The following is a 24,381-nucleotide window of genomic DNA, read 5'->3' on the forward strand; positions in this document are numbered from 1 at the left end:
GGATAGCTTGTTGTTTCAGCCTAATACATCAGAAAAAAAGAAAATAAAAACAGAAACAAGATATTCTCAAATGTCAAATTAATCTTATTTTACTGGTTTAAAAGGCACAAACTTATCATTTAATATCTCAGGGATTACAGAGAAGTTCTATCCTTACTTTCATTTAAAAAGTTTTGTGAATCCCTGTTTTCTATACCATTTATGAGTATCACAAGTGGTATTATCATGACGTTCTTAATTGCACAGCTAAAATAAAATTCACATCTAGGTTTAAAATCCAATTTGATACAAAAACATGTAAAAATATGTATGTATCCAGCTGAAGAAATGAAGTACATAAATCTGTAGGTAGCAATTTTCCCACAGTTTTAAATCTTAAAAAAATAAAACATTTATGCATGTATTTTTGTACTTTAGCACTAAATGATGGATGTGACAAATCTCTCCAGGTGGATCTGAGCTCTCAAGCCAGATCAATATGGGTCTGAATCCCAACCTGCCACTTATAGACTGTATGACCATAGACAACTTATACAACCATTCAAAGTTTCAATTTCCTAATTTACAAAATATGTTAATAATTGTACCTACTTCACAGAATTAATCTGAGGATTAAGTAAGATTATGTATATAAGGTATAGTAAGCAGGAGTTTCTGTAATGTAAATAATATATACAACCAGTAAATAAGGAACATTTGTCAATATATCAAGAACATACTGGTTCAAATGTATTTTTTCGTAGTCTGTTAATTTTTGAGCCACCAAGTAACAGCAGCATATCACAAAAGTATACAAAGTCAGCTAAACACAATAAAGTGAAGAGAGAGTCCAAGGGAACTAAAAAAGAATTGAATGCTTTCAAAACATTATTATTCAATAGACAATTATAAATAAAAAAATAGTCAATAACCTCTTGTTTGTATTACTTCTTCCTGGAGGAAGAAGGAACAAGCCATGACTACCGCACTTTAACCAATGACTGTAATATACTACAAAGGATCTGGGTAAATTAGATTACAGGACCGATGTGAACTGTGGGACACAATGGGTACATATTGAGCATTTATTGGATCATAGAAATAACTGCAATAGTTTAAAATTGGTATGACTACATTGTCATATATATCCTAGTTAATACATAATTTTTTTAAAGTGTTTAATTCTTTTATAATCATCTTTTATAGTTAGGTACACAATGCCCTTCTACTCCCACATATCTTTTTGGCTCACTTTAGTCATGTGGCTTTGTCTTAATTCTTAACTGCATGAATACCTTTGATCTTTGTTTCTGTTGCATTATGTTTTCTTAATCCAATATCTTCAACTTTTCCTTTCCATCAAGTTACCTTCAATTATTATTTTTAAAGATTTATTTATTTATCCCCACCCCCAACTGCTTGTTGTCGCTATGTGCTCTGTGTCTGCTTGTCTTCCCTTTAGGAGAAGTAACCTCAGCTCTTTGGTTTGTTGTGTTTCTGTCTTTCCTCTGTGTCTCTTTGCTGCATCAGCTCACTGTGCCTGCCGGTCATACCAGCTCACCTTGCCCAGGAGGCACCAGGAACTGAACCCAGGACCTCCACGTGGTAGGTGGGAGCTCAATCACTTCAGCCACATCTGCTTCCCCCTTCAATTATTTTTAAAAGCGAAGTCCTATATGTTAGACTATATTTTTTGTTGTTTTTTTCCATTAAGGATTTAATATGACTTTAATCATGCTAGTATTTTATAAGATCATTATTGCTTTTATTAACGCTCTGATAAGAAAGCTGCTTGTGTTTAAAAACTTGTTATTTTTAATGTGCAGCACTGCAGAATATGAGGTTCTTAAGAAATGCATATTTTGTGCTATAGCTGAAATGCTTATATTTACTTAGCTTGCTACTTGTAACAAAATAGTAAATAAAAACATTATGAATAAATTAAAATTTCTCCCATTTAGAAAAATGTGTCACATCCATAGCCACCAAAATTTATTAAAAACTATAATCTGCATGCATCTTTTCTTCAATATTTTAAAAATCCATCCTGTTTCTCTGAGTTTTTCTTAACTCTAAATATTAACTTATTTTCCAACAGATAGAGAAATTGTGATCAGTTCTTAAAATATTGATAGTTTTTGTTGACCTATTTTCTCAAATCTTAATTTATGTTATAAATAGGATTAGCATTATGAATTACTCTGAAATCCATAATGATTCAATGTTTTCTTTTTTTCATTAAAATATCGTTAGACACAGAAAATCAATAAGATCAAAATATAAAATTTAAGACAAACAGATGTGGAAATAAAGTGTTGTTATGGTATACTTTTGTTATGAAGAGAAAAGAGCTATGAAAATTCAATTTAATATTTAATATATTTAGATTTTGATTAAAGAATTGCTTATATTGATTATCATGTACCTAAAAAGTATGATTATAAAACAAACAAATTTTTAAAGTGAAGGTTATTAGAGAAAAACTAATAACTTAGTAAGAGCTGTGTATTTCACATATTATACTGGCTATAATTTCTATAAACAAAAGCTATTCCTAATTAAAAAAAAAATAGTTAGACCTTGCTTATTTTAAAATCCTGGAAAGACCAGCATTTCATACATATTTAACTGATACAACTGAGTATCTTATAGGGACAAATTAAAAATTTTATTATGGCAATCGTTGCCATACAGGGACCAATAAGCCCTAAATTTTGCTATAGCTAAGGTTTAATATAGTTACGCAGCATAAAATATCTATAATTTTTTCTTTAAATAACAGATGCATAAAAGCATAAGAAAGGTACTTACTGGCTGAAGCCTGAGGTTGCATGCGAGGTATTCCTCCATTTGGCACTTGAAAATTTGAGTCGCTTCTGCTGCTTTTCACTGAGTCAACTTGTGTATTAGATGTTCGGGACAGGTTTGGAAGACTGCGTCTTAGTTTTTCTATAGTGATCGAATTTCAACATTAAAAAAAAAAACATTTTTCAGATGGAGAAAAGAATTAAAATATTAATTACCATTAAAAAACCAAGTTCTTTATTTAAACATTTTATGTATTTTAGAAGGGTTTTCAAAAAAATTCAACACCAATCCTATACATAGGTAATCTATCATAAAAGCACCTTTAAAGAAAACCATAAATTTATTTAAATCAAAACTTTAACAATAAAATAGGGATCACTTCATGAGTACAATAAAACAAAAGCAATATAACCAGGTAATTATTTGAAACTAAATTTACTTTCTCCTTAAGTTTTGTATTGATTCACCATTAATAAAACTGTAAATGTGACTGAACTCTTGATCTACTTATCACAAATACAAAATCTTGGTGTTACATTCATACAAGAACATGAAAGAATACTTTTCCAGTAATTGTAAGTAATTGTAAGTAAAATCTGCTACATTATACCTTCATTTTTAACATTGCTTGTCTGTAAATCTGTGGGATGGCCTTGAAGTGAAAGGCGAGGTTGCTGTAAACGGCTAATCATAGGCTGTGGGGACACTCTACTATATTCTATTCCCCGAGCCGGAGATCGTGAACGAGGTGAATTTCTGGGTGACTGTTTAGGTGATGGTCGAGGTGAATTGCGTGGTGATGGTGAAAACCTGTTAACAGCAGGGTATACCGCATGATGCATATTGTCATCTTCATCATCTAAACTTTGTGCATCAAGTTCCTGATCACTAAAAGTACCCCGTCTTGTAGAATTGCAAGATGAACCAGAACTGCGACGTGATGTGGTGGCTGCATATTCTTGCCGGAGACCTGGGAATAATGAATGTGTTACTTTATTTTTTTACTTATATTTTAAACATTTTCATGTTTTTACATTTAAAAAATGTAAATGATTACATGGACTTAAATCATCAGCGAGTTGATTGCACAGATGGCTGACAACATCTACAATCAACTATGGAGATTGCCATCAACAATGAATGACTGTCTCATCCAATCAGCTGAGGGCCTTAAAAGGGGAAGTGATTTCAGCATTCAGAGAGAGAATTCCCATCTCTACTTCCTTCAGACAGCCAGCATCTCCTTGGACCTCATCAAGAGCCTTCATCGAAGTCCCTGGTTTGCAGCCTACCTTATGGAATTTGGACTTGCGCATCTCCACAGTGGTGTGTGAGAATTTTATAAAATTTCATACTATTTACAAATACCTCCTGTTGGTTCTGTTTCCCTCAAGAACCCTGACTAATACAGTTTGGTACAGAGTGGGGTAGGTTCTTGAGAAAATGAATCTTAAAAATGGGACTTCTGAATTGGTAGCGGGATTTTTGCAATTGGCTCTCTGTTCTGATTAGATTTAAAGGCCATGGAGTGAGCTGGCAATAGAGGTAGCAAATTATCACCACTGGATACAACTACTTCCACACTTATAAGGCACAAGGATCTCGGTGGGTGTTTTTTAACACCTTAAAAGAGTTTTGTGAAGATAAAAGGTACAATGCTATTGACTGGCTGTTCCTAAATATAATTATATAAATACTAATACAAAACAAAAGGCTGAGATTAAGACTTCAAATTTGCAACTTAAGCACCCCATGAATGATATGAAAGTTTCTGTGTATGCTCTGAAAGAAAATCTTGTTTCATATAGCCACAGACTTAAGATCACTGAAAATTAGACTCACAGTCATATTGTTCTGGTAGCAGAGTTAAAATGGAAACTACAATTTCAACTTTGCAGGGTGTCTTCTGTTAAAATGAGGGCATTGATTGGAAAGGAATGGAATTCTGAAGATTGGGATGAACACGAGGGTTGATGATGCTATCAGTGGGGACAGTGAAACCCTAAATTATTCTAATACTTTGCCAGATAAACATATAATGGTCTGCCCTGTGGAGACCAGGCAATGTCAAGCTTGTATCACCCCATTTCCAACCTGCCCCAGAAGTCTGGAACTCCTCCCAGCCTGTGGCAAGTACCAGCCAAACTAAAGCCTATACTGACCAGCCTCCAGCCTGCCCCAGGGAGTCTCTACCTCCTCCCTGCCCTGAGGAAAGCATTACCCAACCCTACCCTGCCCTGAGGAGTCTGCCATCCAACCCCACCCTGAAGAGGTTAGTCCTGTCCCATCAGGAGAAAATACAAACAAATGCCCTGAGGTCAGTTGCCTGTAAGACATTTCTAACCCTTCTCCTCACCTACTCCCACCACCCCTCCTCTCTTCCAGACCTATAACTAGACTAAAATCACAAAAATACCCCAAAAGCGAAGTACAAAGTATAACCCATGAGGAAGTATGCTATACTTGCAATTTATACAGACAGAAATCAGGCGAATGTGTGTGGGAATGGATATTAAGGGTATGGGATAATGATGGAAGGATCAGGTTGAATTTATTGATATGGGTCCACTAAGCAGAGATTTTGGTTTCAGTGATGTAGCTTGAGGGGTTGACAAGGGCTCTAACAGTTTGTTTGGGTGCCTGACCTAAACATGGACAAAAAGATGGACTACAATGACTGAGGTTGAGATGTCATATTTACCCTGATATACTGTAGATGAGGGGATCCAAAGGCCTAAAGAGACTGGAATGCTAGAATGGACTCACCATTTAAGACCTACCCACCCACCCCAGAAATGACCAGAGGACACACCTTTAACCAGGACTCTGAGGAATAAATTTGTAAGACTAACTCCATCTTCCCTGAAGAGCTCTGGTGGTTGCTCTTCTCCATAGGCGAGATATTACTGTGGTAACTGCTGTCATGGAATTAGAATCCTTAACACTATGGGGATGGATGATCAGATCTTCAGCTGGCAGAAGCCAAGCAGAAGGACTTAATCGCCAAAGGCAAGTGGGCGTGGTACCCACAATGAAAGGCAGACTTAAAGCAGCAATCAAAAGAGTCTGAGGGAAACCGACTTTGGCCCAGTGGTTAGGGCGTCCGTCTACCACATGGGAGGCCCGTGGTTCAAGCCCCGGGCCTCCTTGACCCGTGTGGAGCTGGCCCATGCGCAGTGCTGATGCGCGCAAGGAGTGCCGTGCCACACAGGGGTGTCCCCCGTGTAGGGGAGCCCCACGCTCAAGGAGTGCACCCATAAGGAGAGCCGCCCAGCACGAAGGAGGGAGCAGCCTGCTGAGGAATGGCGCCACCCACACTTCCCATGCCTCTGACGGCAACAGAAGCAGACAAAGAAACAAGACGCAGCAAAAAGACACAGAAAACAGACAACCGGAGGAGGGGAGGGGAATTAAATAAATAAAAATAAATCTTTAAAAAAAAAAAAAAAGAGTCTGAGTCACATAAAGCTAAGGCACTAGATAATAGGTCATGAGTTACCTACAAGTAAAACAGATGGGCAGTCCACTTGATCTGTATAAGCAGCAGAGTTCTATGTTGAATGAACAAAACCCTAACTTGAATTACAGATACACAGAACCATGCCCCATTAATCAGCTCCCAGACGTGTGACAGTTCATAGACCCTTGTATGAGAGGAAGGCCAGGTCCACTTGGGGAAGTCTCCTGTTATATTGCCAAAAATGTGTGCTGTTAATCTTCCTCCTAACTTTCCCCAAAGAAACCTATGGTCTTTTACCAGAATTAACTGTGCCCTGGGGAAAGGGAAATGATCAGACATTTTGGGGATTATGGGACACTGGCTCAGAAGTGACATTAATTCCGGGAGACCCAAATCATCACACTGTGGTCCACTAGTCAGAGTAGCAGCTTATGGAGGTCAGGTGACGGATAGAGTTTTAGCTCAGGTTCATTTTACAGTGGGTCTATTGGGTCCCCAACCCATTCTGTGTTTATTCCCAGTTCCAGAATGCATAACTGGAACAGGTACACTCAGTTACTGCCCAAATCCCCACAATGGATCCCTGACTTTCAGAATATGGGCTATTATGGTAGGAAAGGCCCAGTGGAGGCCACTAAAACTGTCCCTACTTAGCAAAATAGTAAATCAAAAGCAATACTAGATTCCTGGAGGGATTACAGAGATCAGCGCCATCATTAAGGATTTGAAGGATGCAGTGATAGTGATTCCCACCACATCTCCATTCAATTCTATTTTGCCTGTGAGAAAATAAATAGATCTTGGAGGATGACAGCAGATTACCATAAACTTAATCAGGTGGTGACTTCGATCACAGCTGCTGTCCCAGATGTGGTATCACTGCTTGAGCAAATCAACATATTCCCTGGTACTTGGTATGCAGCTACTGATCTGCCAAACGCTTTTTTTCTCAATTGTCATTAGTAAGGACCAGCAGAAACGGTCTGCTTTCAGTTGGCAAGGTCAGCAGTATATCTTCACTGTCCTGCTTCTGGGGTTTATCAAATCTCCAGCCCTATGCCATAATACTGTCTGCAGGGAACTTGATCATCCCTCCCTCCCACAAGACATCACAATGGTCCATTATATTGATGAAATCATATTGATAGAACCTAGTGAGCAAGAAGTAGCAATAACTCTAGACTTATTGGTAAGGCATTTGCATGACAGAGGATGGGAGATAAATCCAACAAAAATACAGGGGCCTTCTACCTCAGTGAAATTTCTAGGTGTCCAGTGGTGTGGGGCATGTCAAGATATCCCTTCTAAAATGAAGAATAAGCTGTTGTTTCTGGTCCCTCCTAAAACCAAAAAAAAGAGGTACAATGCTTAGTTGGTCTCTGGATTTTGGATACAACACATTCTTCATCTGGATGTGGTACTCAGGTCCATTCACCAAGTGACCAGAAAAGAAAAGCTGCTAGTTTTGAGTGGGGACTGGAACAAGAGGAGAGTTATACACCATGATCAAGTGAGTTTATCTCTGGTATGCAAGGTTGGCTCAACATAATAAAAACAATGATAGGTCCAGGCTGCTGTGCAAGCTTCACTGCTACTTGTGTCATATGATCCAGGAGATTCAATGGTGCTGAAAATGTCAATGGCAAATAGAGATGCCATCTGGAGACTTTGGCAGGCCCCTATAGGAGAATCACAATACAGAACCTTAGGATTTTGGAGCAAAGCCCTGCTATCCTCTGCAGATAACTGTTTCTTTTGAGAAAAAGCTTTTGCCTGCTACTGGGCCTTAACAGAGACTGAATGCTTTACCATGGACCACCAAGTTACCATGAGACCTGAGTTGCCTATCATGAGCTAGGTGTTCTCTGACACACCAAACCATAAAGTTGGGCATGCACAACAGCACTCCATCATAAAGTAGAAGTGGTAGATATGAGATAGCGCTCAAGCAAGTCCTGAAGGCACAAGTTACATGAAGAAGTGGCCCAAATGTCTCCTGTCACATTACCTTCTCTTTCCCAGTCTCCAGCTAAGTCCTCTTGGAGAGTTCCTTACAATGTGCTAAAACCACAGCCTAGTACAAGGTCCTGAAGATGCTTCCCCACATTTTCTCCTAGGAGTTTGGTAGTTCTAGCTCTTGTATTTAGGTCTTTGATCCATTTTGAATTGATTTTTGTTATGGTATGAGGTAAGGTTTTTGTTTTTGTAAATGGAAATCCAGTTTTCCCAGTACCATTTGTTGAAGAAATTATTCTTTCCCAATTGAGTGGTCTTTGTCACCTTGTCAAAATCAGTTGGCCGTAAATTTGAGGCTTGATTTCTGCAATCTACAATTCTATTCTGTTTCTCTAAATGTCTGTCCTTTTCCCAGTACTGTGCTGTTTTGATTAACGTGGCTTTGTAATAACTTTTAAGATCAGAAAGTGTGAGTCCTCCAATTTCATTCTCCCTTTTCAAGATGGCTACAGCCATCTTGAAAGGGCACTTTACCCTTCCATATAAAACTAATGACTGGCTTTTCCATTTCTGCAAACAAGATTGCTGGAATTGTTATTACAAGCTGCACTGAATCTACAAATTGCTTTGGGTAGTATTGACATCTTAATCATATTTAGTACAAGCTATGAACACAGAACATCCTTCCATTTCTGTAGGTCTTCTTTAATTTCTTTTAGCAATGTTTTGCCGCTTTCTCTGTACAAGTCCTTTACATCTTTGATTAGGTTTATTTCTAGATATTTGATTTTTTGCTATTGTACATGGAATTTTTATTTTTTAATTTCTTCATCCTAAGTTCATTGCTTCCATATAAAGACACTATATATTTTGGGGTGTTGATCTTGTACCCTGCCACTTAGCTGAATTTATCTCAGAGCTTTATTGTGGATTTTTTAAGGATTTTCTCTATATAGGATTATATCTGCAAATAGGGAAAGTTTTACTTCTTCCTTTCTGTATCAGTTTGATATAGTTATAAATTCCAAAAACAGATATTGGATTATGTTTGTAAACTGGTCTGTACCAGGGCACGATTAAATTACGTTTAGGGCTTTGATTAGGCCATGTCAACAGGGCACTGAGTCCCCAAAAAGGACAGAGTTGGAGCTTTTGATGTTGGAGCTTTGATCCTGGAGTTTTGATGTTGGAGTCTTGAACTGGAGCCCCAGGAAGTAAGCACACAGAAGAGCTTGGTTGTGAGGAAAGAGAAACAAGACCTGAGAAGAGAGGAACCTAGGAAGCCTGAACCCTGGCAGACATTGGCTGCCATCTTGCTCCAACCCGTGGCAAAAGACTTTGGTGAGAGAAGTAACTTATACTTTATGGCCTGGTAACTGTAACCTTCTACTCCAAATAAACTTTTATAAAAACCAACAGATTTCTGGTATTTTGCATCAGCACCCCTTTGGATAACTAATACACTTTTCAATCTGGACGTCTTTTACTTCTTTTTCTTGACTAATTCTTTGGAAAGAACATCCAGTACAATGCTGAATAAGAGGGGTGACAGTGGGCATCCACTTCTTCCTGATTTTAGTGGGAAAGTTTTCAGTCTTTTACCATTAAGTACGATGTTAGCTGTGAGCTTTTCGTATTTGCCCTTTATCGTGTTAAGGAAGTATCCTTCTATTCCTAGAGTTCTAAGTGTTTTTATTAAGAAATGGTGCTCTATTTTGTCAAAAACCTTTTCTACATCGATTGAGATGATCACATGGTTTTTATTCTTCTTTCCTTTAACATGGTGTACTACATTAATTGATGTTATTATGTTGAACCAACCTTGCATACCAGAGATAAATCCCACTTGATCATGGTGTATAATTCTTTTAATATGCAGTTAGATTTGGCTCATATTTTGTTGAGGATTTTGCATCTACATTCATAATAGATATTGGTCTGTAGTTTTCTATTCTTGTGGTGGTAACTTTATCCGTGTTTGGTATAAGGGTGATGTTGGCATTGTAGAATGAGTTAGGGAGTGCTCCCTCCTCTACAATTTTTCAGAAGTTTGGGGAGAACTGGAGACAAGTGTTCACTGTTGATCTGACATCTTTTAGTTCCTTCTCTGGACTTTCCTTCGTCTCCTTGAGCATTTTTGAGGTCATTTTTTTTTTAAACGTTTTGTTCAGTATGTCCACATTATCATCATCTTTATGGGTGTTTTCCTGTATTTTTATCCTCTTCCTTTGGGTGGGCCATTATTTCCAGTTTGTTTATTTGTTTTGCACTCTTTTGTTACATACAGTTTAATATTTTAATATGTTAACTCTAGGATTTACTGCCTGAGTTGTCTGTTTCTTAGTTTTGTCATCAGTTCGTGCTAAGACAGAGAATTTCTTGAGCTTCAGTCCTCCTGTCAGGAAGACCTACCCAAGGGGAATGCAGTGTACAGGGCTTTCCCTTTCTTTCTAGGCCTCTGTGTTGTCCTGGGCTTTTGCTTGTTAGCTGTTTTGGAGTTCACCTGTTTACAGGAGTTTGATTGCCTCTTCTGTCTCCCTTGGGACAAACCTCCCTCTCCTAGGTATTTGAAACCAGCAGGCCTTTGTCCCAGACTCTCCATCACTCTAGTTTTTTATACTCTTTCCAGTTGCTTCATGCTGGTTTTGCCTGAGGGCAAATTGTGGGAGGAGGGTCCCTTTGGGGAAGACTTTCCCAAGTCGGTCTTTCCCAGCCAAACCAGACCCAGGAACCCACAAAAGTTCCCTGGGGAGGAGTCAGGAATAGCATTGAAAGCTTCTCAATGGTTCCTCAAATCTGAGCTTTCTTGGACTGTCTGAAAAAGTAGCCCTTCAGTTACATGTCCCCCACAGCCCTGAAGAAGTGCTGTGTCTAAATCTCCACCATCTCTGCCCCTCTCTGAGGAAGGTTGAAAAATGGTTGCCATTGCCTTTGTTCAGGGCTGGTTGAAACAAAAGCTGCCCCCAAGCCAGGACCCGATTATCCAAATTTGGTAATCAAAACCTGTGATCAGTAATCAGCCATACCTCACCCATATTTTGGGGGAAGAGAATTTTACAACCCTTGCAGAGACCAGCAAGATAGCCAGGGGCTGAACCCCACAGCAATCTGCCATGAGAGTAGGGGATGAGCACCAGTAGCTGCCACACGGAGAGAGCAATTTACTGTTTCTTTACTATAATTTATCAGTCTCTTCTTCCTGTTCTTCCCTGGATGCTGTACAGTGTTCTCCTGGCCTCTTGAGTTTCAAAATAGTTGTTTCAGACAGTTCTTGCCTGTTTATAAGCTGTTTTGGTGGAAGGACTGAGTTCTGGAGCTCCCTATGCTACCAGCTTCCCCAGAAATTTGAGCCCACATTCACTTTCAGCATCTTCTTTTTTTTAATTTTCCAGGAAAAGTATGTGGATGACTTAGAAAGAATAACTAAAAGGCTAAAGTTTGTATTGCTGGTTACTGAAACACAATGTGAAAGCTACAGCAAATAGCTGTTGAGCTTCTAACAAAATACTGGGACCTAAAAAGTCAGAACTCAAAGGAGAAATGTGTGAGTTTATTCTGAGGTATAGAATTAGGCAGAAATTTTTATTCTCCTTTCATATGCATGACAATAACTAGTCCCTCACTAGCTGAAAATAGCATAATCCCAGTGAGGAGTTAAATTACAAAAGGGCATCACGTTACCTAGTTTCTAAGGTTAAAGATAAAGAAAGCACCAAAGACTCTCGTGGAAGTTATACTGAAGTGGAAAATAAATTGACAAAGAAAGAAACATTCTGCAGTTTCTTAATAAATATTATAGCTTGATAAAGCTTACTACATATTTACATTACAGAAAATGTCTATTATAAACACAGTACACAGACAATAAAGTTTTTGAACTAAATTATAGCAGTGCCCAATTACCCCCAGCCAATTGACAAGATTCAGAAATGTGTATTTTAAAGATCTTTCCAGGTAAAGGTTAAAGGGATCACTGGAGAGGACTTACATCACAGATAATCCCTTGGCATTTTAAAGTAAAATCATGGGCAATAATAATACCATCACCACCACCTTATATTCAGATGAAAGTCAGGTCAATCCAAAAACCCTTGAAAGAGTATGATAAATTTTGGGCATAATTACATTTTCAGGATGACTGGGGCCACAACTTCTTATTGGATTCTCAAAGTTGTTCATGGCCTAAATAATAAAAGGACTACTCTGCAAACCACCATCACATGCTTCATTTAATTTAATGTCACAATTCCAATTTTCTCATAAAGGTCTTTTTTTTAAAGTCTACATTATGTATTTTCAACAGTGGAAATATTCACCTCAGGGGGCTTTCATGGCTTGGAGCTATGTATCCCTAGAAAAACACGTTCTTAATCTATTCCTGCGGGTATGGACTCTTTATAAACAAGATCTCTTTAAGGTGTTATTTCACTTAAGGTGTGGCCCACATGAATCAGGTGGGACGTTAATCCAGATTACTGGAGTCCTTTAAAAGAAGAGGGAAAATCAGAGAACAAGTCACAGGGAGCAGCCAGAAGCTGGAAGTCAATGGAACCTGGAAAAAAAGGGAGAAGCCAGGAGAGGCCTCCATGTGCATTGTCATGTGACGAAAAAGCTAAGGACCCAGGAACAAGGCAGAAAGCCCTAGAATGCCATGTTCTGGGAGAAAGCATCACCTCAGTGATGCCCTGATTTTAGAATTCTCCTAGACTCAAAGCTGTGAGGGAATAAATGCCCATTGTTTAAGCCAATTCGCAGCATGGTATTTGATTTCTGGGGGAAAACTTAAACAGGCAAAAGTTGGTTCTTGGAATGTATTAAAGTGGCCACATGGGGGCGCAATACATAAACAGAATAAATATGTGGTATTAAAATTTCATTGGGTTGGAGGTGGTCACAAGGCAGAAGAAAATACGTTTAAAAGGCTCCTGAGGGGGCAATAATGAAAAAAAGGTTAAGAAACACTGTCCATACTAAAAAAGCACAAAGAGTAGTACAGTAATAACTATACTAGAGACTTCTGGTACAGAGTAATGTGTGGGGTATGATTATCAATCAAAGTGGAGAGCAGACTATGCCTTCTCTTCCCCCTTCACATAGCACACTGCTCTATGTAAAACAGACTCTGAACACAAGTTAATGAACTTCACTGGACATTTATTGAATAAGGCTCTGAAATGCCCATTTAAACATTTCTACTCTCACTGTATCACTAATCCCACAACACTTTCAAGATATATTTAATACCTACAACAAAATTATGCAGTAGTAAAAAATCCAACTTTTAACAATTAAAATACTTACTTTCTTCCTGCATCCGAGCTAGAATCTGCACATCAGTTACATCATTTAGCTTGTAATTGGATCCAATTGAATCTTCATCTAATTCTGAAGCACTTAACTCACTGTCTATAGAGGACTGAGGACTTAGTGGAGGATTTCTGTCTGATGAACTTTTCAAATTACCTTTAAAAAGACAAAAAAACTTCAAACTTTCTTTAAACAGAAATTGAATAAATTTCCATTACAATTAATTTTATATTATGTCCTTTGACTCAGTTCATTATTAGTCTGCCTTTTCTGTTTATAAAATTCCCAAATATTGTAAATTTAAAATGTATCTTATTAGGTCAAAAGAACTATAGAGACTCCTTCATATACTATGCCATAAATACAAAATACACTTTTACTTAACTATAACTTATCTATTCTCTTATGAAACAATTAAGCTTTCAACATAGTACATGGCAGATAGGGGTGTCCAATAGTTATGTTAAAGGCTTTTGACTTTTACAAGATAGCCAATGAAACTGCTTTATAAATAGATTAATTTATCATGTACTTTCTCCCCTCAAATTCATGCTCACTAACAAATACCATCATCTTTTCCCTGAATAAAAACACCTACTTTTCCTAAACAAGAAAACTGTAATTTCAGGGAAATTAAGATTCCTAAAGAGAGTCAAGAACAAACCCCCCAAACCACTAGGCTCATTTCTTCTAAATAATGCTGTATTTATAAATTTCCTTTTCCAAAGTAGCAAATGGGATGTAAGGTGTTTAGTAGTGAAGTACAAAAGAAGGAATGAAGAAAATGACTAGATAAAAAACAGAAAAGGAGAGAGAAGACAGGTCAGAGGAATAAAGGATACACGCATCCAAAAAAAATCTAATTTGTTTCTAAAGAAATGCTTTTATCAGATATCCTAAGACCTTCACTAGTATTACTAATACAGATTTATTTGAAACACTTCTTTTCCAGAATCCTTTACAGTAAGAGTCAGCTACAACATGAAAGATGTAAGGAGAGCAAGGAGAATACAAAATAGTTAACATTTTATTTGCAGAAGTTTTATAAGACCAGGTTCCGGCAGTACCTGAATTAAATTCCATATTTTAAATAAACACTGCAAATTAAACTTCTTAGTGTGCAAACACTGCAAGTTAAGCTTTTGTCATGGATGAAATAAACAATAAATATGATCATACCACTTTAAAGAAAATTTTATGGAAGTAATACACTGGATTATCTCCGTACTCCTAGTGCCCAGTATAGCACCTGGTGCAAAGTAGCTACTCAATGACATTTGCTTTAAAAAGTTAAAAGTTTCATAAATGAAATGAAAATGAACTACTAATGAGCAAGTTATTTTCTGAGATACATCAGTAAGTTAAAAAACCATTCCTTAGTAAATTCGTTTTGTTTTCTTCTTACCTGAATTTCCAGGAAGTATAAGCTGTTTGACTATAGGAGGTCGCACTGGGGTTGAGGATGGAGAATTGAAACCACTGCTATATGGGCTACTTGCATTTGGACTATATGGACTTGAGTAACTCACAGAGTTGAAAGGATTATTGTATAAATTCTGCCTCTTGAGAGCTGCATTAATGAGAAACAGGGAAAATCAAATTTAGTAACTGAGAAAAAAGCTAACATTTTATTTCCAAAATTTCCTACTAAGAAATAAACATATTAGGTCATTTATTTACACTGATTTAAATAAACATTCTTACAGTAGTGGGAAAAATATTTATCAATAATCCCAGCAAGTGATATGCAAATAAATTAAAACATTATCCAGGGGAGGAGTGGATGTTGCTCAAGTGGTTGAAACCAGCTTCCCATGTATGAGGTCCTGAGTTTGATCCCAGTACCTCCTAAAAACAAAACAAACAAATAAATGAAAAGGCCAACACTCACTGGGGAGCAGATGTGGCTCAGTGCTACTCATGTGTGAGGTCCTGGATTCAATCTCCAGTACCTCCCAAAAAAAAACAAAAAACAAAACAAAACAGAAAAAAAGAGTATCCACAAAAATCAACAAAAATAAAAGGAAGAATATCTTTTAAACAGCTTATTAACTACTAAATTCACTTCTGTCTTGTTAGAAAGTTTCTCTTAAAAAATTATTACATCACCCTTGGGTGGCCTTTAAAAATAAACTAAAGAAAAAAGCATATTTGTTTTCTCTCATTTTCCTATAATAAGCATATATTACTTTTTAAAAAGTTAAGTTTAAAAACAGCCTTTCCAAGTTTGGATTTTTTGCAAAAAAAAACAAAACACAAAATAAAACATAGCAATAGTGACTATTTAGGCAAGGATAACAAAAAATATGGGAGATTCTCTTTAAAAAAAGAAAAGGAGGGGAAGCTTTTCTGGCCCAAGGGAAGTATTTCAGGCCCCTCCCCCAACTGTGGTATGCATGTAAAATAAAGGTACACATAGTACAAGAGTAGGATTAACAGATCAAGTACTACTAAAGAAAAATTAATACTTGAAATAGTATTTCCTCCTCCCACCCTATTCTACAATCCACAGCTTATTCAGTCCATCAGTATTTATGACCATGGGAAAAGTACTGTGCAGAATATAGACACAAATACAAGAAGATGCTTTTTCTTAAGAAGCTTATAGCCAAACAGAGTAGGTAAAAACAATGGTTACAAGGCAAAATGAAATAAGTACTATTACAAAGGTACAAAGGGCTGTGGAAAAGAAGAGAGAGAAATAATTTATTCTAACTGAGAGAAACTAGGTAAGGCTTTTTGGAAGGACAGGCACTGGAGCAGTCTTGAAAGGATAAGGAGTACTTTGATAGGCCACTGAAACTGGGGAAAGTATGTGCTTTCACCTGTGTTTATAACAGGAACAGAAGCACTGTCTTAAGTGTGCATGGCATATTAAAGGATTCTGGGAGTAAGAGTGAGTAATATAGGATGGTAAAGCACAGGGTGAGGGACAAAACAGGAAAAGTCAGCTAGGACCAGGTCATGGAAGGCCTGAAGCACCATGCTCAGGAGTTTGAATTTCATTCTCTAGCAATGATAAAATCATCAGTGATTACTGAGCAAGAGTGATATGATATAATCAGTTTAGGAAAAAAAAATAATGGGAATTTGGGTACTGAATAGACTAGACTGAACTAGGGAATATAGGTAACAGAGAAAAAAGAGTAAAAAGATATTAAAAACTGGAAAGGATTACTAAAGGAAAAAAAAAATCAGATGACTGAGGTTTCCAGTTTGCCTACTGACAAAAAGTGGTTCTAGGAAGAGGAAAATACATGTTTTCTATTTAGTTTTCTGCTTTAGTTGGAAGTACAGTAATGACTTTTATATATATTCACCATGGGAGAAAATACCACATTTTATACATATTTAGTATGTTGATGTAGTATGATCTCAGAAATACTGTCCTGATTAGAAATGGGGTTGCTAATTTTTTTCTGAACTCTTTACTTCTTAGTCTTTGAAGCTTATTCTTTTACCTGGTTATTAAACATTAGCATTTCAAGTCCTTGGTCCTTATGTCTTCTCACTCTATACCATATTCCTTCTCTGAGAAATCTCATTCATACCCACAACATCAATTACTTACTTGTCAAAGACTCCCCACATTTATATCTCTAGCTCTAGCTTTCGTGTGAGCTTCAGACCAATATCTACTGCCCATTTAATGTCTCCCCTTGGGTATGGCAAAGGTTCCCAGAGTCCACATATCCAAATCCAAACTTATGACCTTCCCCCTCAAAACCAAATTCTCCTCCAGGGTTCCCTATCTCAGAATGGTAGTATTCATGCTGTTTTACCAGCTGGAACCTAGAAATCACTTAACATTTTTTTCTCTCTCATTCCCCCAATATTTGGTTCATTCCTTTTTATTTCTACACCTTTGCCTCTTTACATATCCACTTTTAGCCCCAATATTCCCACCTCCAACCCCTGCACACATGCACACACCCATATGCGCAGCCTAGCTATCACCATCAACACTTTCAAAAGTGTCCTACGTTCACTTCTGGACCTTTCCAACTGACTCTCCATATTGCAACTAGGATGACCTTTCCAAAATGCAAATCTGATCGGGTCAGCACAGACCCAAAGGCCCACGTGCATACACACACACACACATATACACATACACACACACACACACACACACACACAGCACCAGTATGTAAAACCCTTTAATGTCTTTCCAATACTCTTAAAATAAGTTCAAAATCTTTAACACAGACTATAAGACATTAAAGAGTCTGGTTTCAACAAATCTTTCTGGCTTATGTCACATCTCTCCCTTATTCTTTTCACCCTAGCCACACTGGCTTTTTCCAGTTCGTCATGTATACCCTGCTCCCTTCTACCATGTAGCCTTTGGAGATGTTCTTCTCACTACCTAAAAGGCCCTGTTCCTTCTTTCTCCTTCCTGGGTAGCCTACTTAAATTTTTCTGACTCTAAGAATCAGGGTAAACATTAGTTCTAAAACATTAGTCCTATTACTCAAAGCACTGCACACCAATCCTTTATTAGTTATCACCAGTTATAAGGATATTTTTTATTACTATGTTTCTCCTACGAAATGATAAACTCCATTAGTTCAGGTACACTGTTTGTTTTACCTCTTCACATATCCTCAACCCTTTTCCCAAAGCTTGATACATGGCGGGCTGTCAGGAATATTAAACATATGCACTAATGAATGAGATTAATTTGAGCAGAAGTGATAATGGAAGCCAATGGAATGGATGACATTGCCAAAATGCAGGGCATACAGCAAAAGAAAGTCTTGGGCAACATAAACATAAAACATGGGCAGAGAAGGAAGAACCTTCAAAGAAGACTGAAAAGAAAACAGCAAAGAAGGTAGGGGTGAGTAAAAGAGATAAAGTAGTACCATAAAAAACAAGTAGGAACAAGTAGTAGTGAGAGCCTGAGTATGATGGAGTACTAACTGTTTAGCTAAAATACAAAAGCTGGGCTCCCAGGAAGTTTTGCCTTAACATAAATCATATTATAAGATCAAACCTTCCCACTTGGGAATAGGGGTCTAAAGCTACAAGACTCAAATCTGTAATAGCTGTTATTTTTCTTTTAAAAATGTTTAATGTATATATTTTAAATATGCACTACATTTATAGCCATAGTATAGCTTTAAATATGTAGTTATAAAATAGAGCATCATTGAATAGATCCAGCAATTTATTACATCTAGTTTTGGTTCAAGAGTAATGATCTCTCTGACACACTCCAACCTTTAATATCCTAGTTAAAATAAAAGCACAAAGCCACTGAAACAAAACAGCTATTCATTTTTTTGCTATACTTTAATACTTACAGGACAGTCACAAAAATAATACAAATCCCATAGAGAACTCTAACATACTCCTACGCTGACCCCCATATCACCAGATCCACCAATTTTAGTATTTTCCACATTTGCTCCTTCCTTTTTCTGCCCTTCCTCCCTCCCTTTCCCTTCTTTTCTCTCTATCCATCTGTCGATCTGTCTACCCACCAATTCATTTTCTGAACACTTGCGTATAGATTGAATACATCAGGCACCCTCAACATTTAATACTGCCTAGGTACATTTCCTAAGAATAAGGATAATCACTTATTTAACCACCTTACAAGCAGTTTCAAGATCAAGAAACTTAACAATGATATAAAGCTTACATTCTATAATCAAATTATTTTGTTATGTCCAATAAGGTCCCTTTGAGCATTTTCTTCTCCCTTGCTAGATGCCACCCAGGATCATGTATTACATTTACCTGCCATTATCTCTTTCATTTCTTTTTTTTTTTCTTAAACTGTGGGGACGTATATACAACAAACTTTCCCATATCAACCTCTCTCAAGCATACCATTCAATGGAATTAATCACAATCACGGTATTGTGGGTACCCTCACCACCTTCCATTACTAAAACTTTCCCATTTCCCCAAACAGAAACCCTCCACCCATTACACATTAATCTCCACTCCCCTTGCCCCCTGCCCCTATAACCTGTACTCTAATTTGTCTCTATGAGCTTGCATATTCTCTGGTATTTTCTCTGTAGTTACCACGGGGCTTAAATCTTTAACAATCTTATTTGTTTTGATACCAACTTAACTACAATAATATACACAAACTGTTTCTGTACTCCATCATCCCCCATTGATACAATTCTTGTTATAAATTACATGTTTATACATTCAAAATGGCCATTTTTGAAGTTCAAGTGCTTTGCAATTTTTCCCTCAAGCCAAGCTGCTTGTTACCTATTGCTAATAGTTTGTTTGTATTAGTCAGCCAGAGGGGTGCTGATGCAAACTACCAGAAATCTGTTCGCTTTTATAAAGTGTATTTATTTGGGGTACAAGCTTACATTTACAAGGCCCTAAAGAATCCAACTCAAGGTACCACAAAGGTACTTCCTCACCAAAATCTGTTGCCATATGATGATGCAAAATGGCAGGCAATGTCTGCAAGGATTCAGCCTTCCTCTTTTCCTCTGAAGACTCTGTGGTCTCAGCTTCTTCTGATCTCAGATGTAGGCTGGAGGGTTTGTTTCTTTCTGGGTTCAGTTGCTCAGCTCTCTTCACAGTCAGCTATAAACTATCAGGCAAATGGTTCATCTCTCTTCCCAGGGCAGCAGGATCAAAGCTGACAAGTTCTCTCCTCTTCCATGTCTATGGAACTCTGTCTATTTCTCAATGTATCTTCTCCTATCTTTTGGATTGAGTGTCCATTTATATAGCCCACCAAGGCGGTGGGGACTCAACCCTGCATGTTGTGATGATGTGGTTGAGTCAAACCCATAATCCTGATTTAATCAAGCATATGTAAAACATCTGAATTGAACACAATCAAAGGGTTATCACGCCCAGAGGAACAGACCAGTTTACAAACATAACCTATATCTCTTTTTGGAATTCATAAATAATATCACCTTCCACACCACTCCTTAGGCTGTGCTAAACTAGGGGTTGGCAAACTAAGGCCCAAGGTAAAATCTGGCCCACCCCCTTTTGATTTTTACAAACACTCCCACTTACCCCCACACAATCCTCTCCCCTCCTTTAATTTCCAAACTGCTTTCTATCTCTGCAAATTTACTATTTCTAGTCCTCTCTTAAAAGTGATATCATAACTTTCTGTCCTTATGTCTTTTCTTATTTTACTGAGCATAATGTTTTCAGGTGCAGCATGTGTCAATTTCATTCTTTCCTGTGGCTGAATATTCCATTGTGTGTATGTACCACATTTTCTTTATCTACTCATCTGTCAAGGGACACTTCGTTTGTTTCCATCTTTTGACTACTGAGAATCCTGCTGCTATGAACACTGGTGTACAAGGACTTATTTGAGACTCCACTTTTACTCTCTTTGGATATATACCTAGAATTGGAATTCTATATTTAGAATTCAGTATTTAACTTTTTGAGGAACTGCCATATTGCTTTCCACAGTAGCTGTATCATTTTACAAACACACCAACAATGCACTAGAGCTGCAATTTCTCTGCAACTCCCCAAAACTTATCATTTTCTGTTTTTGTTTTTAAAATAATAGATATCCTTGTGGGTATGAACCTTTATCTCATTTAGGTTTGATTTGCATTTCCCTAATGCTTAATGAGGTTGAACATCTTTTCATGTGTTTATTGGCCATCTGTATCTTCTTTGGAGAAATGTCTATTCCCAGTCCTTTGCCCATTTTGAAATTGGGTTGTCTTTTAATTGTTGCATTGTAAAAATTCTTTATATATTCTGGATATTAAGTATAATCCAATATATGGTTTGCAGCTACTCTCTTCCATTCTGTAGGCTGTCTTTTCACTTTCTTGACAACTTCCTTTGATGGACATGTTCTTAATTTTGATGAAATAAAATGTATTTATTGTTTCTTTTGGTGTCATATCTAAGAATCCATTGCTGAATCCCAGTCATAAAAATTCACACCTATGTTATCTTCTAAGAGATTTATAGTTTTGACTCTTATATTTATATTTAGGTCCTTGATCCACTTTGTTGATTTTTATACAGTGTGAGGTAGAGATCTAATTTGATTCTTCTGTATGTGGATATCCAGTTTTCCCAACACAATTTGTTGAAGACACTATTCTTTCTATACTGCATGTATTTAGGATCCGTGTTGAAAATCAATTGACTACAGATGTGTGGGTCTATTCCTGGACCTTCAATTTTGTTACATTAATGTATCTTTATGCCAGTATCACACTGCTTTTTAAACAGTTTTTTCCCTGTTTCTGTAAACATTTTACAGGAATACAGCCATGCCTATTCATTTATTATTTATTTATTTATATTTTAAAGATTTATTTTTTTATTTATTTCTCTCCCCTTCCACTCTCCATAGCTGTCTGCTCTCTGTGTCCATTTGCTGTGTTCTTCTGTGACTGCTTCTATCCTTTTCAGCGGCACCAGGAATCTGTGTTTCTTTTTGTTGCATCATCTTGTTGTGTCAGTTCTCTGTTTGTGCGGTGCCATTCTTGGGCAGGCTGCACTTTCTTTCACACTGGGTGGCCCGCCATACGGGGCGTACTCCTTGCGCATGGGGCTCCCCTACGTGGGGGACACCCCTGCATGGCAGGGCACTCCTTGCGCGCATCAGCACTGTGCATGGGCCAGCTCCACAACAGTCAAGGAGGCCTGGGGTTTGAACTGCAGACCTCCCATGTGGTAGGCGGACGCCCTATCCATTGGGCCAAGTCCGCTTCCCCCATTCATTTATTATTGTCTATGGCTGCTAGAGAGCTGTAAGAGCAAAGTTGAGTGAGTGCAACAGAGACCATATAGCCCACAAAGCCTGAAGTATTTACTATCAGGCCCTTCACAAAAATGTTTGCCAAACTCTATTCTGTATTTTTATTTATTGTATGCATGCTTTTATTTTAATATAATCTTCATGAGGGAAGGAAATTTTTTGGTCTATTTTATTCATTACTACATCCTCAGAACTGAGATTAATGCCTAGCACATAGTAGGTATTCAACATATACTGCTGAATTATGAAAATTTCTAATTATACCTATATTATTATTTTTTTAGATACCAGCGACTGGGGATTAAACCCAGGCATCTGTGGAAAGCCAGCACTCAACCACTGAGCCATATTGGCTTCCCTGAGTTGGTTTTTACGTTTGTTTTGCTTCTTTAGGAGGAACCAGAAACTGAACCCAGGACCTCTTGTGTGGGAGGCAGGTGCTCAATTGCTTGAGCCATGTGTGCTCCCCTATATTGTTTTTAAAGTGAGACTACTCATAGTACCAAAAAATAGTTCTTAGGAATATTCTTAAATGTCTAAATAATATCATCTAATTGAAATGAGTTAGAAATTTTTCAGTTATTTCAAATTATCTACTTGCTTCTATACGTATTTTAAAATAATCTCTTATGAATTTAATAAATCAAGCTTCAGGACATAATTCTAAAAATAAGTTGATATGCAAAAAATTCTTTTGAAATTAAAGCTACTGCTTCAAAAAAACTTCTCTACACAAAGAAAGTTTGTCTTTTAGTGTCAAAGCAGACACATTCAGAAATTCTGTAATCACACACATTGTGTATTATTTGCATATAATAACCATTACTTCTTATAGCCAACGAAGCATAAATTACACTTTACATATGCCAGTGTAACTATCTTCCCTATTTTCAACTAATTTCTAAACACAGAGTGTATGATTCAATAATAAAGCCAAAATAAGTAAAAAAAAAATTTAAAGGAGGTACCAGAGAATGAACCCTGGACCTCATACATGGGATACAGGTGCTAAACCACTGAGGTACATCTGCTCCCCAATGAGAGTTAGTTTTTTGCAATTGGTTTGTTTTCAGGAGGTACCAGGGATCAAATCCAGAATGTCATTCATGGGAAGCAGGCACTTAACCATTTGAGCTACATCTGCTCCCTGCAAAATAAGCAATTTTAAACACTTATCTGCCAAGTAAACTCAAAACAGAAAAAGAAAAAATTACCTCTTCAGGATTGCTAATCATGCATCAATCCTTTATTACATGAGTCTTCTAGAAAATAACAACAGGGAAGTGGATGTGGCTCAAGCAAATGACCTCCCACCTATCACATGGGAGGACCTGGGTTCAGTTCCCGGTGCCTCCTAAAGATGACAACCAAGACCATAAGCTGACGTGACAGGTAGGCATGGTGAGTTGATGCCACAAGGTGACTCAGCAAGAGACATAGAGAGGAAAACAATGAGAGACACAATAAAACAGGGAGTGGAGGTGGCTCAAGCGATTAGGTGCCTCCCTCCCATGTCGGAGGTCCTGGGTTTGGTTCTAAGTGCCCCCTAGAAAAACAAGGAAGACAGACAGCAAGTGCAAACAATGAGGGGGTGGGGAGAAATAAAATATGTCTTAAAAAGAAAATAACGACATTCTTAAAAGAGATTGAGAGAAGCAGATGTGGCTCAAGCAGCTGGACTCCTACCTACAGCATGGGAAGTCCCAGTTTTGGTTCCTGGTGCCTCCTAAAGAAGATGAGCAAGACAGCTAACTGAAGCAGTAAGATGATGCAGCGAGATGACATAACCAAGAGTCACAGTGAGGAAACACAATGAGAGACAAAACAAACAGGGTGCAGAGGTGGCTCAAGAGATTAGGTGCCGTGCTCGCTTCGGCAGCACATATACTAAAATTGGAACGATACAGAGAAGATTAGCATGGCCCCTGCGCAAGGATGACACGCAAATTCGTGAAGCGTTCCATATTTTTAAACCACAGTAGGGGGGGTACTGGGTTCCTGGCCAGTGGTGCTCTGTCGTGGTCCCTAGGGGAGCAGCGACAGTCTCCCAGGTACAGTGGTGGGGACCGGGAGGGAGTGAGGGTTCAACAGTGAGCCCCTGATACTAATGACTATGCTTGTG

The 24,381-nt window shown here is 37.7% G+C and overlaps 1 protein-coding gene and 1 non-coding gene across 4 annotated transcripts in view; one reads left to right on the forward strand and one right to left on the reverse strand.

The window, feature by feature from the left end:
* Window positions 1-24,381, reverse strand: part of SLAIN2 (SLAIN motif family member 2) — an 87,026-nt gene that overhangs the window by 42,194 nt on the left and 20,451 nt on the right. For all 3 annotated transcript variants that reach the window (XM_058298979.1, XM_058298972.1, XM_058298985.2), the window contains exons 3-6: window positions 14,916-15,080; window positions 13,505-13,666; window positions 3,398-3,757; window positions 2,791-2,928 (exon numbers count right to left, since the gene is read on the reverse strand). In XM_058298979.1, the coding sequence (XP_058154962.1) occupies window positions 2,791-2,928; window positions 3,398-3,757; window positions 13,505-13,666; window positions 14,916-15,080 (825 nt within the window). The remainder of the gene's footprint in view (window positions 1-2,790; window positions 2,929-3,397; window positions 3,758-13,504; window positions 13,667-14,915; window positions 15,081-24,381) is intronic.
* LOC131279849 (U6 spliceosomal RNA) lies at window positions 24,123-24,229 on the forward strand. The gene has a single exon (XR_009187341.1). It is a non-coding gene; the product is annotated as a U6 spliceosomal RNA (small nuclear RNA).

The sequence above is a fragment of the Dasypus novemcinctus genome, chromosome 1, assembly GCF_030445035.2.
Source record: "Dasypus novemcinctus isolate mDasNov1 chromosome 1, mDasNov1.1.hap2, whole genome shotgun sequence".
In the NCBI taxonomy this organism is placed as follows: domain Eukaryota; kingdom Metazoa; phylum Chordata; class Mammalia; order Cingulata; family Dasypodidae; genus Dasypus; species Dasypus novemcinctus.